We start from the raw sequence: 20,066 nt of genomic DNA, 5'->3' as shown, positions 1-20,066 counted from the left end.
ATATTCACTTGATCAAAATCCAGAAACCTACTCCATTTCAACAACAGCATTTACATAAAGTGGAAGGAAGAATTCCTCGCATATAAATGCTGCAATCATACATAAAGATATGTTATTAACTGGGAGGGAACACCTTACCATTAATATAGGATTATTGTTGCAAAAATCAAACAAGTTAGGAAATCCAAAAAGTTATGGTTTCTCATTAACTCAGACACATGGTGTACCCCATATACATATTATGATATGTATTATTAAAAGAAATCCAACCTCACAGTTTACACTGAGCAAGGAAAACAAATAGGAAATATGTGGTGGAAATGGGCAACTACATGGCAGAACACCATAACCAGCACTTCAGTTCCTGAAAAACTTCGGCTTTTATTTATAAAAAAAATTCTAGCTGTTACACTGCAAAGATATCACTTTGAACAGAATCAATAAAATACAGTCAGCAGACAAAATGAAACAATAGTACTAATGCCAAAAGTTGTCCCCCTTCCACACTTCATAGATAAAGTAGATCCAAAGCATGCTGCTATACCTTGGTTCCCCTGAGGGTGGTGAGGTAAGAGGAAGAGACACTATGTATAGAAACTATGCCGAGAGGTTCTGGTGCCAGTAATTAGCCAGAAGATCTGCTAATAAAAAAGTCAACAGGCACAACCCTCAGTAGGAGAAACACATGGGCTCCAATTGCTATTACTGATCCTGCTACAGTTTTCATGTCTATAAAGCTTATTCGTACTGAGGGAAAGGACTCCTGCTCTACATTCCAATCAACCACTTTTAGGTCCCCTGTGCAAAGTACATGTATTTTAGATTTGCACGTGGTAGCAGAATGACAGCATCTGTTCCTAAAAGATGAACTGTCCAATAATCTCAATATGGTACTGACCGTGAAGATGGACAATGTTAACTAGTTTATTACTGTTACAGTAGAACCTCAGAGTTACGAACACCAGAGTTACGAACTAACCGGTCAACCACACGTCATTTGGAATCGGAAGCATGCAATCAGGAGGCAGCAGAGACCAAAAAAAGCAAATACAGTACAGTGTTAAATGAAAATTACTAAAAAAATAAAGGGAAAATTTAAAAATAGTTTTCACAAGGTAAGGAAACTGTTTCTGTGCTTGTTTAAGTTGGTTAAAAGCAGCATTTTCCTTCTGCATAGTAAAGTTGCAAAGCTGTATTAAGCCAATGTTCAGTTATAAACTTGTGAAAGAACCATCATGTTTTGTTCAAAGTTACTATCATTTCAGAGTTCGAAACAGCCTCCATTCCTGAGGTATCCGTAACTCTGAGGATCTACTGTATTTGACCAGACATATCCAGCTTAGCATATGATTGTGAGAGCCTTTATTACAATACCTCAAAATGTGATCCTTGTACATGAAAGAGATTCCCAAGTTAACACTGATGGAGAAACCTCAACATCTGGCATTTTTTGACTTAACTGATTAAATACTGAAACCTTGGTTTTGCATTTATTGTAAGGGTGGGGGGCAATTTGAGTTTGCACAGTATGTTAAAATGAATTTTTTTTCCAACCTTAATTCAAGTTGTATTTCATTTACATGAAACCAAATTTGCTAGCCATAAATTAGAAAGCTCTTGGCACACATTTCCCTAATTTGGGACTCCACTTCAGTTCCATTTCTTGTTTTTCATACCATCTACAACATAGCATTGACACACAACATCTAACAATGTTTAGATAATTGTAATAAGCAACACCATGAACTTAAAATCTAGTCAGTTTAAAAAAATGACTTAAGTTCCCAACTCGAAGTGTTTTTTCATTTCTCCCTTTTCCTGTGCGATGAGTCATACAACCAAGAGGGAAAACTGGTTAAACTAGCTGCTTTATACAGGGGAAATGGAGAAACTGAATAAACAAATGTCGTTAAATGCAAAGTAAACAATTGTTTGGAGCTCTCTCTGTTTTAGTACTTGTGTGTGTTATACTTTTAACAATATTCAGTAAAAACATTTCAGAGAGGTACAGTTTTTAAGCTGCTCTCCCTTTTAAAAACAGGTTTAATTATTGCTGCAGTAACACGCACAAATAATGTAACGCACTTGTCCCTGCTTGGGAAGATATTATAGAGGAGTTTTGCTTCCTCTTCTATTCTATGCTCAGCCTAGTTTTTGAGATGAAAACTTTAAGGATATATGTTAAACATACAAGTCCAAAATGAAGTAAAAAGTAATTCAAAAAACAAAAACGTAAAAGCTCTGTTTTGTTTTTCAGTTTGTAAAAACAACTGAAAGTGAGAGACTTATAGCGCGCGCATGTGTGTGTGTGTAAAAACCAAACATGGGCAACAACAATGGAAGCTTCCTTCTATTCACCAATGTGCATCAATCTGTTCTGTATATACCATCTTTGAGATGGAGAAAGTGGTGCAATTCAAAGCCCATTTGATCCTGAACCTTTCTGCTAATACTGTTGAATGTGTCAATTTCTGCCAACTGTAGTAGTAGTTCAGAGATACAGAAATCTGTCCAAAAGAAATGGACTGACACCACAAAACTCATGACACTGAACAACTATCAGATGGTGACAACTTCTGTGTGCTGCCAACCTGTTTGGTGATTGAACTAGAGAATATATTATTTGTATGATGTAGCACCTAGAGACCTCCAAATAAAAATGGCTCCCCATTGCACTACACAATGTACAAACACACCGTCTAAAGAGATTAAATGTTTCCTATCCCATTACAATTCCCCACGACATCCTATTCCTAGTTAAGTTTTAAACATTGTTAACTTTGATTTTAAACTGAAAGATCTGAGTAAAAGTAGAAATGCAACAAATTCATTCCACTTTAGCTGCCAGCCCCCACACTCCCCATTAGTGATCAGATTCTCTAGCCACAACTGAATTTCACCATCTTAATTTTAAAACTAAGCGTTTTGAAGGTCTCTTACTAACTAGACATTCAGAACAGGAAGAAAAAATTTAAACATCCACGAAAAAGACAAGAAACATAGAAATGTTTCAATTCAGCATCAATTGAAGGGAAGCGGTCAAAATAATTTAGGCCAAAAATTTACATTTTGCATTAAAAATGTTTTACAGAAACATTTCAATTTATGTATTTAAAGCAATTTGATTAAGTTTAAACATTCCACTGAATTTTTTGCAATCCAAACACTTGCACCATGTGCTAGTGAATAAGAACCTGATAATAAAGCAAAAGTGAAACTGAATAAAATCTATATTTGTTGTCCAAGCTGAGTGAAATGATAAAGATAAACACAAAAAGCATAAATGGCAAAAAAGTCCAGATTATCCAAACAAAAATGTTTAGTCTACATTAATTGGAACAAGTTTTTTTAAAAAAATACATTAATGCGTGACTGTATCCTTTCAATCAAGTATTCCAAAATAATCTTAAAATTCTTACAGTATTATTTAGTTTTCTATATGCTGCATCTTCTTCACATGAATTACTATTTTACAGGATTACTCTAGCTGCACTGTAAATATTAAAATACACATTTACTTCATGAATGTTGTGACAAGTAATCATGAAATTCTGGAACATAAAGGACACTTCTTGGATGCAAATGCTGAATCTATATATAGTATGGACCTTCGAATGCCTAAATATGATATAAATTTTAATCAACAAAATTACATGTTCTTTGTTTCAGTCAGAAAAATGGAGTTCTACAGTATTCGTAGAATAATAGGAATTTCTATAAAGTGAACAGATAAGGACTAATTAGACACTCATCTGATTGGTAGTGAAAGCATTTCATGCTCCATCTAGTTCAAAAGGTAGATAGGCAAAACTACTTTTAAAGTCAGAAACAATTCTTCACAAATATAATTGTGGCAAAAAAAGTAAAAAGTGAGACAAAAGGACTCATATTATTGAGCTAATACTTCTGCCTCATTAGAACATAATGCCTTGTTTCACTCCATCCACAACATGCTGAAAATTAACATTTTATTCAGTGAAAGGACGACACTTAGCATCAGATGTCATCCATTTTTTTTAAGTGAGCTAAATACAATTTCATGCATGCATGCAAGTCCCATAAAAAAAATTGTGGCTTTTTCGTTTTTTTAAATATTTTCCTCTCTCACTATTGTATGAAAGACTCACAGAAAATTATATTGACTAATACACAAGTAAACTAAAAGGAGAAAAAATATTCTCCCTAATCTTTTAGGCATAGTAAACAGAGTTAATTATAACAATAAAACACTTTCAAACTATTATTTGACTTTTAAGTTATTTGACAACCCTTTAAACTTGTACTGTAACATTCACTTTTACCAGTTTTCAGGCAAAATAACTATTACAAATCAATCTGAAACACTTAAGCCTTAGTTTGATGTTTTCCAAGATGGTGAGTTTCAAGATGTCTCTATCCTATCTAACATAGTTTAGCAGAATTACATATCCTGCTAAAGTAGAGCATTCATAAAATAAAAAAGGATTTCTTCTAGTAATATTTCCTTTTGACCAAGACAGCCTTTACTGTGCTATTTAGCTTTTTTTAAAAGTTGGAGTGAAAGGGTGCGGCGGTACACAGGTAGGAAATTCATAGTATGACTGATACAGATTTTCATTAGAAAGGTTGTGCCTATTTTTTTTTTTGATGTGACAAAGATGAACTACATGAACAGTAGCAGAAACCTGAATGTAAAAGAGCACTTTCATCTTTTGAAACCAACAAAAACACTGTGCATCGCAAACCACACACACCTGTTGCCATGCGGCTTTCTGCAAAAACCGCACTGCTTGGTGGGAACCCATACATATTTGCTTTCACTTGGAGAGGTATGTTCTGAGCCTTCACGTTTTACAGTAGAAATGTTATCTGGAATGAACAATGGAGGTTCATCAAATGAAAGGCTTTTACTGCTTCTTCTCTGGCGAGGTTGAAGATTCTTCTCAATCTTTTTCAATTTAAGTTTTTCTTTTTCATCCTCCTTCAAATGTTCTAAACCTGTGGGATCTTTTGTCTCTCTCTCTTCTTTTACATAACTATTTGTTTTAAGTGCAATTGCAAGTTGATGTTTCTGTGTTTGTTTCTGATTTTGATGCAGCAAATGACCAGATGGTGAATGCACAGACGCTGAGACAGGATGGTGGATTTCTTTTGAACAACCCTGGTGATTAAGAGACTTGTCACTCACATTCTGAACTGATGTCTTTTGCATCTGCATAGGTGTTTGGACACGTGATACTTTTTTCACCAACGTATGGGTCTGCTTCTTCACTGTGACCCCCATATCAAAGCTCTGTGCTTTCACATCTTTATCAGTTTGTTTTTTTCTAACTTTAACTGTTTTGTGAAAATGTTGCCACCTCTCTTGCTCATCTGCACTCCTTTTCAGACTTATTGAAGATGCACTGTGAAAACTTGAAACACAAACACCAACTCTTTTTTTTGAATGGCTTATTTGCTGTTTAGTTGTGAGTAATTTTCGTCCTGCACCTGCAGTCAAATTTTGTTTAATCTGTATCATAGATTTAATGTGTTTGGACTTCACAGTTTTGGGACTTTTTGTTGAAATGCTACTATCATCCTGAAGCTTTGTTGCCTCACAGCCTTCCATTTTAGTATAGCTGTCCTGCTGCTGTACATTTTGGCTTGGACAATCATGAATAATACTGCTTTCTAAAATATTACTTCCTGCTTCAGCAGAAATAGTACTTTTCAAGGCTGTTTTATGAAATTCTGTACTGTCCAAGTGTTTGCTAGGATTAACATTTTTATCCGCCTCTTTAGAGTCATCTAAAGGCTCTGTTTTACAGTCTTTTAATGACATAACATTTTTACCAGCAGATTCCACAGTACTCGGTGGATCTAACCTACATTTTGTCTTCTCTTCTACAGATCTGGATAGAACTGAAGGGGTCTCATGGATGTCACTAGAATTCATACAAACTGTTGTAACAGATGAAATGGTAGTCATTCCACTTATCTTGCTTTGGTCATTTTCTTTAGGTTTCTCCTCTGTTTCCTTGATTTTGTACTCAATCTTTTCTTCCGAAGATGCATCAGAACCTATTTCACCAACCATAGTTTCATCCACTTTATTTTTAAATATATCAATATTTACTTTATTAGCTTCATTATTTGCAGAGGTTATAAAACCCAGCCCACTTTTCATAACAGTCTCTGTTTTGCTTTCTGCTTCTTCAGTAGAAGAACAAGTGTTTGTTAAAAGAGAACCTCCTCTTAATTCACTGAATGTTTCATCCAATTTTCCTTGCTTGAAAGTTTCAGATTTTACTTCATCATTCTTTTCATGACAAGCAGACTGTTTTGAACTACTTGGAGAAGGTGATGATGCTTCTTCTGTTTCCTCTGTCTGACCAGACAGTCTACTACTACGCCTAACTTCTTTAAGATGTTCTAGTTTCACTGGTGTACTAACTTCTTCCTGTTTAGTTTGACCCTTGTCTTGCGGTTTTGGTCCTCCCTTTTGGGCACATCCAGATTTTACAGCTGCTTTCTTGGTATTAGCAAGAGGTGCAATGTTTGAACGCTTGGCTATAGTACTTTGCCGCAAACTTCGTACTGGTTCTATTAAAGAGAAAAGAGAATCTCTTAGGTATATTTCATTCTTTTCCTGGCAAACATAAGATTAGACTACAGTGAAAATAAATTTACGAATCAACAAGATTTAACTTACAAAATGTTAGATCATTAATTTTTTATTGAGTTCAAGAAACATTATTAAAATTTAAAACGAATACAAAAGATTGATATTTCAATTTGACATTGACACTGTTTGGACAAATGTAAATGGCCACGTAAATTCTGGATAGCAAGCGAGAAACCAAAATTTCTTAAATCAGAAAGGTCATACTATCACTGAAATAGGAAGAGTATTTAATTGTCCTTTTAACTTCTGTATGAAGTAAGTATCATACAAATAAAGACTTGGAACCTCATCACTAAAACAAAAACACAGTAGTTAAGCTTACATATAACTTTGGGATTCTTAAAATAATCATCTGACATCCATTAAAGTTCATATGTGATATGAACTCTTATACTGTAGAAGTTAATCATCTGTAAAGCATGTTGAGATCTTTGGATGAATGACTTTTATACAAGATCAAACTATTATTAAGATATCAACCTTACTTAAAATCTACAAAAGCAAACAGCCAAAACATTGAAAATAAGAACTTACTGAATTTCAAATCAAATTTTTATATTTAAAGAAAATTGTGAAAATTACTTTGTGTATATTATAAATCAGGCATTTCCAAATCTCATAAGTAGTTTTAAAATGCAGCTCAATCTATAGTGCTTCAACTCTGATGTATTTTCTTATCTCCATCACCCTCCCACAGATAATACTTACATGAAATAATGTACTTCCAAAAATTCTAAGTTTTAACAGAATACTGCACTATACACACACACAGAGTACGATATTGGTCAGAATGCCTAAAAAATTCCAATTTTGAAGTCAGTGGTTTACTTCATTGCTGTTTGAGTATATAAAATGGCTCCACTAATTAGTATCTTACCTCTTTACCTGGGCCATAGGTCACATCTTTCTGACCTCTTTATGTGAGTCAGATTAATGGCACCACCACCTCCTTTACTAAAATTATGCCCCAAAACGGAGTTACTTGGAACCTTTAGCAATAGGTCCATTTTTCCAAAATCATTACATGTTTACAACATTAATGATGTTAAACAGCTCTCATGAAAAATAATTTCAAAATATTTATATTATACTTCATATAACCAAGTGATTAACAACATTGACCTAAAGTTTAAAATAGAGAAAAAAAGTTGTAAAACCTCCAAATGTCCCCAGATATGCAAATCTTTGCATTATTTGAATGATCACCTTGTGCCATTAAACGTGGTGATTTTCTTGGTGACTTGACTGAAGTGTCATCCAATTGGTCCCTTAAATTCCTGTTGGGTAAAATTACGTCATCTTCATCAATGGTATCGTTACCACTTTCTTTAACTCCTTCTTCATCCATAATATCATCAAGACCAATAACTGAAAAAAATAAAAACAAAAAAGAGCCTAAAACTTAAAAGTATCTAGTTATAAGAGGTTGGGAAGGGTGGGGGCCAGAAAAGGCAGAAGGCCAGATTTAAAAAAAAAAAGGGGGGGGGGGGAGGGCATGTGAGAACGAACAAAACTGAAAAATGAGAACGCGAGATAGAAAATTCTCATATGAGGCAGTTTCAGTGTAGAAAAAGCTATAACCCAAAGCTTATAATTTCTGAGGAGGTCCTTGTCAAAGAGTCATGCCACTTTCAGAGGACTCATTTATTTTATTTTATTTAAAAACAAAAAATGGGAAGGTACCCAACCCTTACAGAATCAGCTGTCCCTTGCTGTCCATTCCCACCTAAGTGAAAAAAAGGAGAACAGTAGAAAGAGCTGATCCAAAAATGCAGAAAGTTTAAGCCACATTGTTGTTCTAGGGGACAGTTTTTAAATTTTAAATTCCCAATCACATGTATCCCCATCTGAGAGTCGCTAATGCCACTAGGAAGAGCACTGAGCACAGCATGCACTAGTCTTCCAGCCAGAGACTGAGAACATAGTCTGTCACATTCCTAGCCTCCACTAACCTGAGAAGGATCCCAGAGGTTGCTTCTGAATATAGGTTTCCTAAGAGGCAGTCAAGCCACTGTACCAGCCACTCTCCTCACTTTCTCTAAGTATGGTTCTGCAATGGTAGCCTCTCCTATCCCAAGATCCTATGTGTGATTAATGAATCCTGGTCCCTGTGGGATGCGAAATCTGTGAGATCAATCCAAGTGATTTTGCAGAACAAGTAGTAGGGTTTGACAAATACAGCACAGACTCCAGACAACTGATACAACTGCCTGAACAGTAGAAAGCTATCGAGAAGTATTTCAAGGCAAACTAATTTATATGACAAATAGGATCTTAAAAAAATTCTGCTAAATGGTTAAAAATGGTTATTTGAAACTGTGACGTAACACAATATATTTGTCTTGAAAATCAGAGAAAGCAGTTGTTACAGGGACTTAAACAACCATTAAAATTTTTAGACTGTCCCATCAAAAAGTATCAACTGTCTTTTTTCAACTCTATGTTTTTGCAATATTCTCAAGAAAAACATTGTTAATGAAGTCTGCGAAAGTTGTTCAGTGTTGAGTATTCTCTTAAGATACTCCAAATGTAAAAGGGATAAACTGCAAGATACTGATACAGCTAACCAAACAATGGTCAATAAACAAGCTTTAACAGCAGGAGGTTCCCCACCCTCGACTTTTCGACCATGAAGGGAGAAAAATGAATGTTTTAGCTAAATATCTGACAGTTTTTATACAGCCTGATTACACAGATTAACCCTGGTACAGTGCAAAGAATAAATGTGACTCTTGAGAAGATTTACACTTGAATTTGCTATTGGAACTTAATTCTAGACAATGGATAATCAAGCAGGAATCTAGCATTAATAGTTACTAGAACCAACAGTAATTTACTTCTATTGGGTTTTATTCAGTTTGTATTTTGACAATCTTTTGACATTGCATTGTATGCCTAAGATTGCTGGAAGACAGGTCTTTGTGCAAATCAGTGTCAGCTTTCAACTATAAATTCACAGAACCAACAATATTTTGACTCTGTTCAGTCAAGCTTTTTTATACGCTTATGTATGCCACAAGACTGATAATGGTAGTCACATCCTGCTCATTTTAATGAATGTTATTCAAATACTTCTGCACTTGGTTTATAATAACGTACCTAATCACTTTCATATTAATCTTATATGTAAAGTATTCTCTCTCCCCCCCACGTGGAATTACATTTCCTTCCCCAGATGAGACGATGAATGAGAACTGCTTAGTCAAATAACTTCTGAAACATACTTTTGGAGTGCTTCTCAGAGCTTGCATTAAGATCCCAGGTTTCCTGATACTTGTGCTCAGGATGCATCATTTTCACAGACTTAATGCCCTTCTTATTACTACATGCATCTGATGAAGTGAGCTGTAGGTCACAAAAGCTTATGCTCAAATAAATTTGTTAATCTCTAAGGTGCCATAAGTACTCCTTTTCTTTTTGCGGATACAGACTAACACGGCTGCTACTCTGAATACAGGCAAGGGGAAATTTTCAGCTGCTGCTGAGAGATAGTAGAGATCCCCAATTGTAGCATAAGAACTAAAACCTCTTAACACAGACTCTGTGCTGCAATTTCCATCTTATAGGGGAATCAGCACCATAGAACCTTGTTAATTTCAAAAGCCACTTGAGCTGCAATGCAACTATTTTAACTGTCTGAGACTTGATGAGGAGCATTCAACAGACTCCTGCTGGGAAAGTGATGAGAAAAAGTGGAAGAGTAGAAATGCATACAGGAAGGAAGGAAGGAAGGAAGGAAGGAAAGACAGACCTGAGAAAAGGGCAAAGATAGCAACAAGTAACAGAAATAAACTTTGGAAATATACAAAGAAAGAAAAGGCTACAGTACAGACACAAAATGATACTAAGCAAGGCAAGAGAAGAACTAAAGATAGAGAGATTAACAACAGAAAATAAGCAAGCAAAAGGAAGAAAGTGAAAATCACTGAAGAGAATATAACACTAAAGATAAGTGGGTTATACAGGCATGGGTAATTTGAACAAAAAGGAAAGACAAGGGGAAAAAAATCTGAGTAAGATGTAAAATAGAACATACAGAAAGATGTAATACTGGCAATAAATTTAATGTTTTAAATCTCAGTAATCCAAAGTATTTTAAGAATTTTTAAAATTATAACAGTAGTGTATTAATGTCTCATATTAGTGGTTATTTGCATCATACAGATGTAACTATTTATTTTTACTTACAACTTTTTAAAAAAATCAATTTCTACAAAAGTAAAAAATTACAGCTATTATTAATTAATGGAATATTTCAAAAACCAAGACTTCCACAGTATCCTGGGGGACGGAATTACATTCAAAACTCTGAATTCAACTATAAAATGTACATATTTTCACTGATTTATATTTTCAGTAAAATAATTCTCTCCTCCATAGTCCATTATATACAAAAAATTACTTAGCCCTGGTCTACACTGTGGGGGGGAGAAGGGGCAGGAGAATGGATCTAAGTTATGCAACTTCAGCTACGTGAATAATGTAGCTGAACTCAATGTACTTTGATCGAATTACCGTGGTGTCTTCACCACGGTGAGTCGACTGCTGCCGCTCCCCCGTCAACTCTGCCTGTGCCTCTCGCAGCGCTGAAGTACAGGAGTCGACGGGAGAGCGCTCGGGGGTTGATTTATTGTGTCTAGACTAGATGCGATAAATCGATCCCCGCTGGATCGATCACTGCCCACCAAGAGTGAAGACATACCCTTGACTAAGTGGATATGGTTTACCTTTTGACACATGAGACAAGGTAATTCCAAACTGTAGTTCCAAGCCAGTTTTCCTAAGGCTGCAGCTCTCCATAGCACATTTGACTTTTTCTTATCTCAGTTTGATTTTTTTGTTGGGGGAGAGGGAGGAGTTGGCTGATTATTAGGAACAAAACACCATTATTGCTGCTTTATACTGTTCTTGTCTGCTGCCTCCATCTCTTAACTCATGGTAACAGCAGGAGGAAAAACATACCTGAGTGGCTCCAAGTTTAACTTCAACATATGCTATAAATGCTGCACAAGCAGCTGCACATTTTAACATTTCTACCATGTTGTATACTGTGATTTGATGCAATAGGCCATCAACATGGAAGGTGGGGGATCTAATAGGGAAAGCAGCTACGACTGTACCATGTGCAAGCCTTAGAGTTAGATGAAAGATGTGTAAATCAGGGAACCATCCATATTCAAGTGAATAAAGCTTTCATTAACTTGAAGTTATGCAAATGAAAGTGGATCTTCCCACACTAGTGTTCCATTTCTTAGAATGGTTTCCTGCAATACCAAGATGCAAGGATCTGAATTAAGATTATTCTTTAATTGATAGAGAAAAAAAATCAGTTTTCCACAGTTCTTCAAATTAAGTCACTACTTATATAATTTACACCAACAATCCAAATTCCATATATTTTATTAATTTATCCTCCACTGTTTAAAAGTATATTCATTTAGATCAAAGAGGATCTGCCTGTCGATACACTGTAGACACACTCAATGAACAGTGCTAACAATATCCCCCAGTCAATATTGCCAAAACTGAGGAAGGAAAAAAAAACTAAAAAAGAAACAAACCATTTAGATCTCAAAACATCGGGTTGGACACTTGTTCCTCTCCTTCACCCCAAAAAAGTATTAAATGAAAGATTTGCCATCTCCTTACGCTCTCAGACCAGAAAATCTGAAGAGAAGGATCAAATTACCATCACTGTACAGCCAGACATTCAGAAGTAGCCAAAGTAATAATCCAGTATGGGACTTGATGGAGCACTGAATTCCCATTTAGAAAAGGCAGTTCTACAATATGGAAACTGACTTCACAATTGTCAGTCATGGTAATCTGCTGTTCTGTCAAGTTTGGAAGTAGCAAACAATAAAGAACATCCTCCAACAATTTCAAGTAAAAAAGTTAAAAAATGTCAGAAGTAGAACTATTAAGCCAAATGGTACAAAGAAACTGAATGTATTACTGTATATTTTATTCTTAAAACAGAAGGCCTTCAAATGAGAGAACCACAGGAAGAACAAAAGACTATATGCCAAGGCAACAACAAATGAAGAATGTCAATTTTGTAGTGCTTCATGAATGTATGATACACACATCAAAGGAACTGCCCTGAAATTTCTGTTTCGTGTTTCTCCACCCACCAAGTTGTACTCCAAAAAAAAAAAAAAAGAGCATCTAAACCTTCAAAAGGAGGTTCAATTAAAGTTGGAAAATAGGTCAATGGTCAACTAGAGATAGAAACGCGTGCAGCAAAGCATCAAAATCCTCTATGTCCCAGACGTAACATAAATCAAAATCAATAGAGCAGACATTTCCTCCATCATTTACTTGTTGCAAACCAAATTTTTGACAACATGGAAAGCATTTTTGTTTTGCCAAGACATGAGAAAATTTAGGGAAAGAAAACTGATTGGTTAACTGGCGGACTCAATTTCTCTAAAGAACTAAACTAGTCTCAGAACCACCGTATTGTGGTGGGACATGAAAGTAAGGTTGCTTTTAATGGCAACAGCCAAATAGCGCTAAAATATCTAGCCAATGTGTTGCTTATAGGAAAGGCAAACTTTAGTCAGAAACCATAAATACATTTCATCCAGTGGTTTAAAACAAGATTTAGTAAGGGCCAATACTCGATTATGTTTCCATTATACTCAATAGTCTTTCAAGTGATCCTCCTTTTAGAATTGAGAATGAAACAGCTGGATAGAATGGGAAGGGGCTGGATGTACTGCACTCAGTACAGACTCTCTCACTTTCCAAGTAGTGACCTTATGAAAAAAAAATCATCTAAGAAGTCGTCTTGAATATCTTTTGTAGTTTCTCTCTCTCGTCTTCCTCTTCATGTACCATAAATACCAGGTCCTCCACATGTTCCTAAAATCTTGCTTGGGAGGAGGTTTTTCTGAATTTCAGGAGGGAATCAACCTGCTCAAGAGTAACTATGTTTTAAGAAGCATGATCATTCAGGTTCCACGAAGTAAGCATTAGACACTTAAGATGTGGGTGAGTCAAGGAGCTCTGGTGAATGAGGTCCTGAGAGACTGGAAGTATCCATGGTAGACATACTGATATGTGCTTGGGCACTGGCTTAGTAAAGTTGGATCAGGATTACTGAAGTTAGCGCTGATGTTTCTGGCTATACTGGATGTAAAGAGAAGAGTTGGTAATATTAATGGAGACGCAATCAAAAGAATAATAGGATGTCTTCTTCATGCCTATGGTTGTCAATACGAGAAGGAGAATTTAATTATCTTCCTGTTAGACTGAGTTATGAAGTGGCATACGTATGGAAGGAACCATCTCAATACAATCTGCTCAGAAAACATGCTTGGTTAGCTCTCATTTTCCCTCATCCAGTTTATAGTAGCTGAGCCAATCAGCAAGACTGTTGGTCTTACAGCAGGTGTATATGGCAATATGGCGCAGACCCAAATGTAGAAAATCTTTCTAGCCTCTGTTTTGGCTTTCACTTTTTTCCTGTCTTGATGGTTGAGAAAAGCCATTGTGCACTGGTCACTCTCCATTTGAATGACTACAAAGGAGACTGAGCTATGGGATGGGAGTTCAGACTGGAATCTCTCAATAATGTTAGAAATTGCTGGAATATCTATAATAAGTTTTCTCTTCAAGAGATGATGAAGTAATCATTTCTAATGGACCTCTGAAGTTCAGAGGAATTCTCAACATATGATCCAATATCCTGTATCTGGTAGTTTCAAAGCCTGATCAGAAAGTTCTGAAAGAGGCAGAAGTGGAGCATAGAGATTGTTCTACACAAACCACCATCACAATGAGCAGCAGAAGACACTGGTGTGCCGATACCTAAAGGGGTGTGAGGAATTGTTCAATAAAAGGCCTAAATTTTGTTTTAATTTCTCCTCAGGCACTATTACGAGACCATGTTAATTTTGAATAGAACTCCCAGATGCAAGTGTTTCTGAGATGTGATAAGGGAACTCTTCTGATGGTCCACTATGCACTCAAAGTGTTCCCCAGGAGATTGATAGTGTAGAGCACATTGAAACCTGTCAACTTGCCTGATTTTACTTTCTCCAATAGCTAGTCCAGGTTACAGTACAGCTGCATAGCCTCTCACACAGACTACCAAATCTGCCATCAGCTACATGAACACTCATTGAATGGGGACTGGTAGAAAAACAATGCTTGGAAATGATAATGGTTGTTCCCAACTGCAACGCATAGAAACTGCTGGTGCAAGATCACCTTTAGAATATGGTAAGCCTTCCTTGAGACCGATGAACGAAAAGCAAGACCAGATGCATATCATTATCCCATTGACTCCTCACCGCATGACAGAACTGCACCCCAAAATTTAAGGTTTAATTTATTCTTTTTTAAACAGTATGTTTCTAGCCTTTGAAAGAAAGAAAGAAATTTGAAAGAAAGAAAACCATGAAAATGTGAACAGAGTATAAACCAATGCAATTCAAGTCTGCCCACAGCATGAAACAATAGCTGTCAAAAGGGTGAATTAAGTCTTTTTTTCAGTGGGATGGTAAGTTTGAAACTTAAATATGACAGTTTAAATATCAGTATTGTTAATTACCATAGCTGATCATTTTAGCAAAAACATCCAACTACTGTGCCAAAAGCCCCAACTCCTCTCCATGCAGCTGCCAAATCCTCCAGCTTTGTCCTGACAATTTCTACAAGTTGTTAAAACAAAAATATTTGAAATGCTGAGAAGTACAAGTGTAGGAACAGCACAAAATAAATTGATTTTAATATAAATAAGATCTTCTGTCCTTATTGTAGTATTCATTTTCATATTTCATTCGTTAAAAACTCCACTTATAAATCTAAAAACAGATGTCAAAGAATTTCCACTACAGTGCCACAGAATCCAGGAATGTTACTGCAGAATTTAGGTTCAGCTTGCTATGGAGTACATGGAAACATGAGCATAAGAAAACTTTGTGCGTAGGGGCTGGGGGGGAGGGTGGCGCGGCGGAAGAGAGGAGGGGACTACTACTTTGATTAGAAGAATTGAAGCCCCCATCCCTCCATCCTGAAATGAATTTTGAATACTGAAGTTTTGATGAAGTCTGGCCATATTTCTAATCTTTCTATGACTATGTTTCATTTCTGTTTCTTCAACTCTTTACAAGATAGGTATAAACAGTGTATACACGTATATACACATGGTTATGCATATTTATATGTAGAACATGTGTACCCAAGAAGATGTGCAATATTGACATATCTTAGGATAAGATTCAGCATCCGCAGCAATATCTGGAGGAAATGGAGCAGTAACTCAGATAACAGACTTGTGCATCGTCACTATTCACATAATCCAAATTTTGTCAAAGTCCATGAGCAAAAAGGGAGGATAGTGAGGATTTCATATGTCTAATGTGAAAAACAGCAAGGATTTTTTTTGGGGGGGGGCACTAGCTTTGTAGGTTGAGGGACTATGGGGGATTGGAGAAAAAAGAAGGATGTGAGGGAAGATATTATCTAAGGCTGTCTTTAATCATCATGAAGATGCAGTAAAGGTCAAAATATTTAGTTTTTGCTTTACTGTTCATTTCTAGAAATGCCCTTGTTGTTACTTCCCTTGATCTGTTAGCTGGAGCTATAAAACAGAAAATTAAGTTAAGATGAGAGTCTATTCTAGGTCCTGCAGTAACATAATTTTCTTCCTCACTGTGATGAGGAAATGGTTTTATGTTTTTGGGGGGGGGGGGTTGTTTGTTTTTTTTGGGGGGGGGGGAGGGTTTGGAAAAAAATGATTAAAGTACTTGAACATCTGAAAATGCTGATATAATGAAATCATATCTATAGCTGAAACACTGCAAAGCACTACTGAAATTTCAGTAATGTTATCCATCTTGAGAGTATTTGTACTACACCAATCAACCATGAAATCTTTGAACTTTTAATCATAAGGATGCATAATTAGTGTGCCAGATTTACAATGAACTCAATGTAAATATTCTATCAATGCAAATTAGATTAAAAACTCGCCCAGTGGCTTTTAACAACTTTCAAAAACGTTGTAATACACCTTTCAATAACCATTAAACAATGGTATTCCTCTCTTAAACGTTGCTATGAACTGTTTCAAATTTAAATATATTCTATTACGAAGAACACTGTTAGCGATGGCAATGGTTTGGTTTGAAACCAACCAAATCAGAATGCCTTGGGATCTGGTATCAACTGAGTACTAGAAAGCCTAGAAATATCAAAGTATCTCAGAGCTCTCAGGAACAGTTTGCATCATTCAAGCACTCCTACTGCTAACTCTGCATTGTTGCAATTCTGAAGGCAGCTGGCTACTTTTGCTGGTTAGGTATAGTACTTATGCAAAGCTTAATCAGTACTTTGGTCGGGGAAAAAATTACACATACTGAAGACAAGCCTAAGAAAACCCTGATCCAGACTGGACATCCCCCCCCAAAAAATACAAGTCTTCCTAGATAAGTATTACAGATGCCTTCATATGAAATAAAGAACAGCCTGTGTTTTAATGCCTGGGGCCTAAATCATAAAATAGAAGGGGAAAAACCTCAACTCATCATTTTCTACATTAGCAAAAAGGGATGGCACTAAGTATTTTAAATTGTAGTCTTAAAAAATTGTAAGATTTACCTGTTGAACAAGGCATCTGGAAATTGGGATCATTGCTATCCAAAACAGGCAAACAGAACTGGGCACTTGCAGATCCTAGCATAGGATCCTTATCGCTGAGCATGTTCTTCAGCGAATCCTCTAAGAGATTCTGACTTGTACTAAAATCCTCACAGACTTCATTCTCCAGGTTGGATCCTAGAAATAGGGCATCATCTAAGTGTTCAGTAGGAATTAAATGGTTAAATGTATCAACTATATCCATGAAGACTCCTGTGTGTCTTTCAGCCCTATAGAAAGATAAGAAAAATACCATAAGAAAATAAGCTACAAATTGTGAATAACCTAAAAAACCAATAAGCTGTTTTGGTGGTTGTGTTTTCTAAAGAATGCTTAAGATACTTTAGAATTGTAACAAATTTCTGTTTATTGCTTAGAATGGACTCCTTGGAAACCTAAAAATTTAGTTATCTTTTTTCTTCCCCTCCATCAGCACATACAGACTAGGTTGTTATTGTAGGCTATCAGCACTGAAGTACAGTACTGGCATTTATATGCACATACAGTGAATTGAAACATTCTCTTTAAGAAAGTCTAGCTGGACCTCAATCAAATAAGGGAAAAAATCAAGACCAACCAAATCTGGGCCAACTGTCTTGAAGAAACATCTCTTCACCTTGAAAACTAAAGATCTGATTATCCTCAATTCCCACTGAAAATAACAGATTAGAGGGAGATCAGCAGCTAACAAGATTGGGCCCAAAACTGGAGGGAGAAGAACTACATTCTAGTCCATGCAAAAAGCTACTATGGAAGTGTACACATAGCCATATTTTTAAGATATAAAAATTCAGATATTTCACCTATTATATTCAACTACATTATTATTACTATTATATTCACTACACACAAAAAGCTCTTCGGCTGAAATTCTGGCCCCACTTAAGTCAATGAGAATTGTGTCACTGATTTCACTATTTGTTATTAACTAAGTTGCTATGTTGTATAAGCAAGCCCCAGTGTACTCTACTAGTAAGCTGCACCTATATTATGTGACAAGACTTGTCCTGGTTTCTGTAATACTTCTGTATGACAAATTGGAAATTCTGTTGCAGATTTAGTAATTAATAAAAAAGTGGAGTAAATAACTAAATATTTTAAATGAACAGTTAATATAATTTTACTTTTATATTGTCCTCATATTGTCAGTATGCTCCATGTTTTTGGACCAAAGACAGATAACTGCATTGTAGAAGTAGACAGGGATACAGTGAAAGCTGCTATGTACAATAGCTGGGTAGCGGAAAGTTGGCATGTTGGCACACAATAAGGTTTTCGGAGACTAAGTTTTGGCAGCTAGAAAGTAGTTGAGGCTTTTGGAAAAGGGAAGAAGATGCATATCCTCTCTTGTTCTCTCTTCACCTCATAGCCAGGATCAGAGATTACTTTTTTTAATGAAGGTAGGGGAACAAGACTGTGTGGATCTGGAGCCTTAGCTCTTTCCCAGCCCTCCATTCCAGCAACCCTTGACAGGAAGCAGCTGCTCAACCCAGTACTTACTCCTGCTTACAGCAATAGTTAAGCACATTGAACATTTCTTTTAGAACGATCAACACTGCAGTACTTAGCCATATTCACAGTTAAGGATCAATGCCACAACAAATTCAACCATGTTTTTGTAACAAGTTCATAATACTTTAATCTGACACACATACAATGTGGAATGTGTCCAAAAAACCTGCTTTTTCCCCATGATATGACTGTGTCGATCTACACTGAGTCCATACCTACCACAATCCCTGCTTTTTTCTTTGCAATCTGGGAAAATCTGGACAGTTATCTCATAGTGCCTCAGCAGAGGAAGGAGAACCCAGAGGACATGCACACAAAGAGGCACAAACACAAAGCACTCTGGATGTACTACTGACCAGAGAGCTGGGAATAAGAAAAAAAAACAGCCAAACCAGGTACCCAGAAAGAATTAGGCAATACCAGCCCTACAATAAAAAAAAAAAAAAAAAATCTGTGTTATAACCTGATATAGAAGTCTTGTCTATTTAGAAAATTACACAACAGTGATTTGTTAAAGTGGTGTGTCTGCACTAACCATCCTGGCTAGTATTAAACAATGCTGCAATATGTCCACTTTTAGCATTCCCTATTGCTGTTCCAATTCCACAGCAGAGGCCCCAAAACAGGCATTTGAGGAAGTAGCAAATCAACTGGAGAGACGCTGTACTAAAATGTTTTTAAAATGTGAGCTGTTTAAATAAGCCTTTTGCAGTCTAGAAAAGAGAGTCTATATTTTTTCACTTTACACAGCATAGCCATTCTATTAAAGTACTTTTAAAATAAGAAAAAGCCTTATGATTGTATCCACACAGCACCTTATAAAACAAATATTGTATGCATAAAACTAAAAAAGCTCCAATAGCTCAAAATAAGAAAATAATTGGGAGTATAACATCGTGGAACACTGCTTGGAAGACTAATGAATATGCTGCTCCTGTAATACCAGCCCTTTTCATACAGTATTAGAACTGAAAAGATACAGAGCAACAGATACAGGACACAATGGTTGTGAAATCTGCCCTGAAGGTGTAACTGCAACAGAAATGCTCATGTATTATTACAAACAGTTGCGTGTGTGCGGATACAAGGTGCTCAAAAGTGTTAAGGGTTTAGAATTCACTTACAACACTGAAATCCTTCCTCTATGCCTTTTCCACACTAGAGAAGTTTTCTAAGCCCTGGTCTACACTAGTTTAGGTTGAATTTAGCAGCGTTAAATCGATTTAACCCTGCACCCGTCCACACAACGAAGCCCTTT

General features: G+C 36.1%; 1 protein-coding gene across 5 annotated transcripts in view; it reads right to left on the bottom strand.

Annotated features, from left to right (window-relative positions):
* Positions 1-20,066, bottom strand: part of PHF3 (PHD finger protein 3) — an 80,456-nt gene that overhangs the window by 44,676 nt on the left and 15,714 nt on the right. For 2 of the 5 annotated variants that reach the window (XM_073336349.2, XM_073336350.2), the window contains exons 2-4: positions 17,258-17,526; positions 7,853-8,014; positions 4,734-6,564 (exon numbers count right to left, since the gene is read on the bottom strand). In XM_073336349.2, coding sequence (XP_073192450.1) covers positions 4,734-6,564; positions 7,853-8,014; positions 17,258-17,501 — 2,237 coding nt within the window. In that variant the 5' untranslated portion in view covers positions 17,502-17,526. Of the gene's footprint in view, positions 1-4,733; positions 6,565-7,852; positions 8,015-8,598; positions 8,755-15,206; positions 15,296-17,257; positions 17,527-20,066 lie in introns of those variants that run through there. The other 3 variants (XM_073336353.2, XM_073336351.1, XM_073336352.2) reach the window with 3 other exon arrangements.

This window comes from Lepidochelys kempii, chromosome 3 (genome assembly GCF_965140285.1).
Source record: "Lepidochelys kempii isolate rLepKem1 chromosome 3, rLepKem1.hap1, whole genome shotgun sequence".
NCBI classification, from domain to species: domain Eukaryota; kingdom Metazoa; phylum Chordata; order Testudines; family Cheloniidae; genus Lepidochelys; species Lepidochelys kempii.
This window is presented reverse-complemented; position numbering and strand designations above follow the sequence as displayed.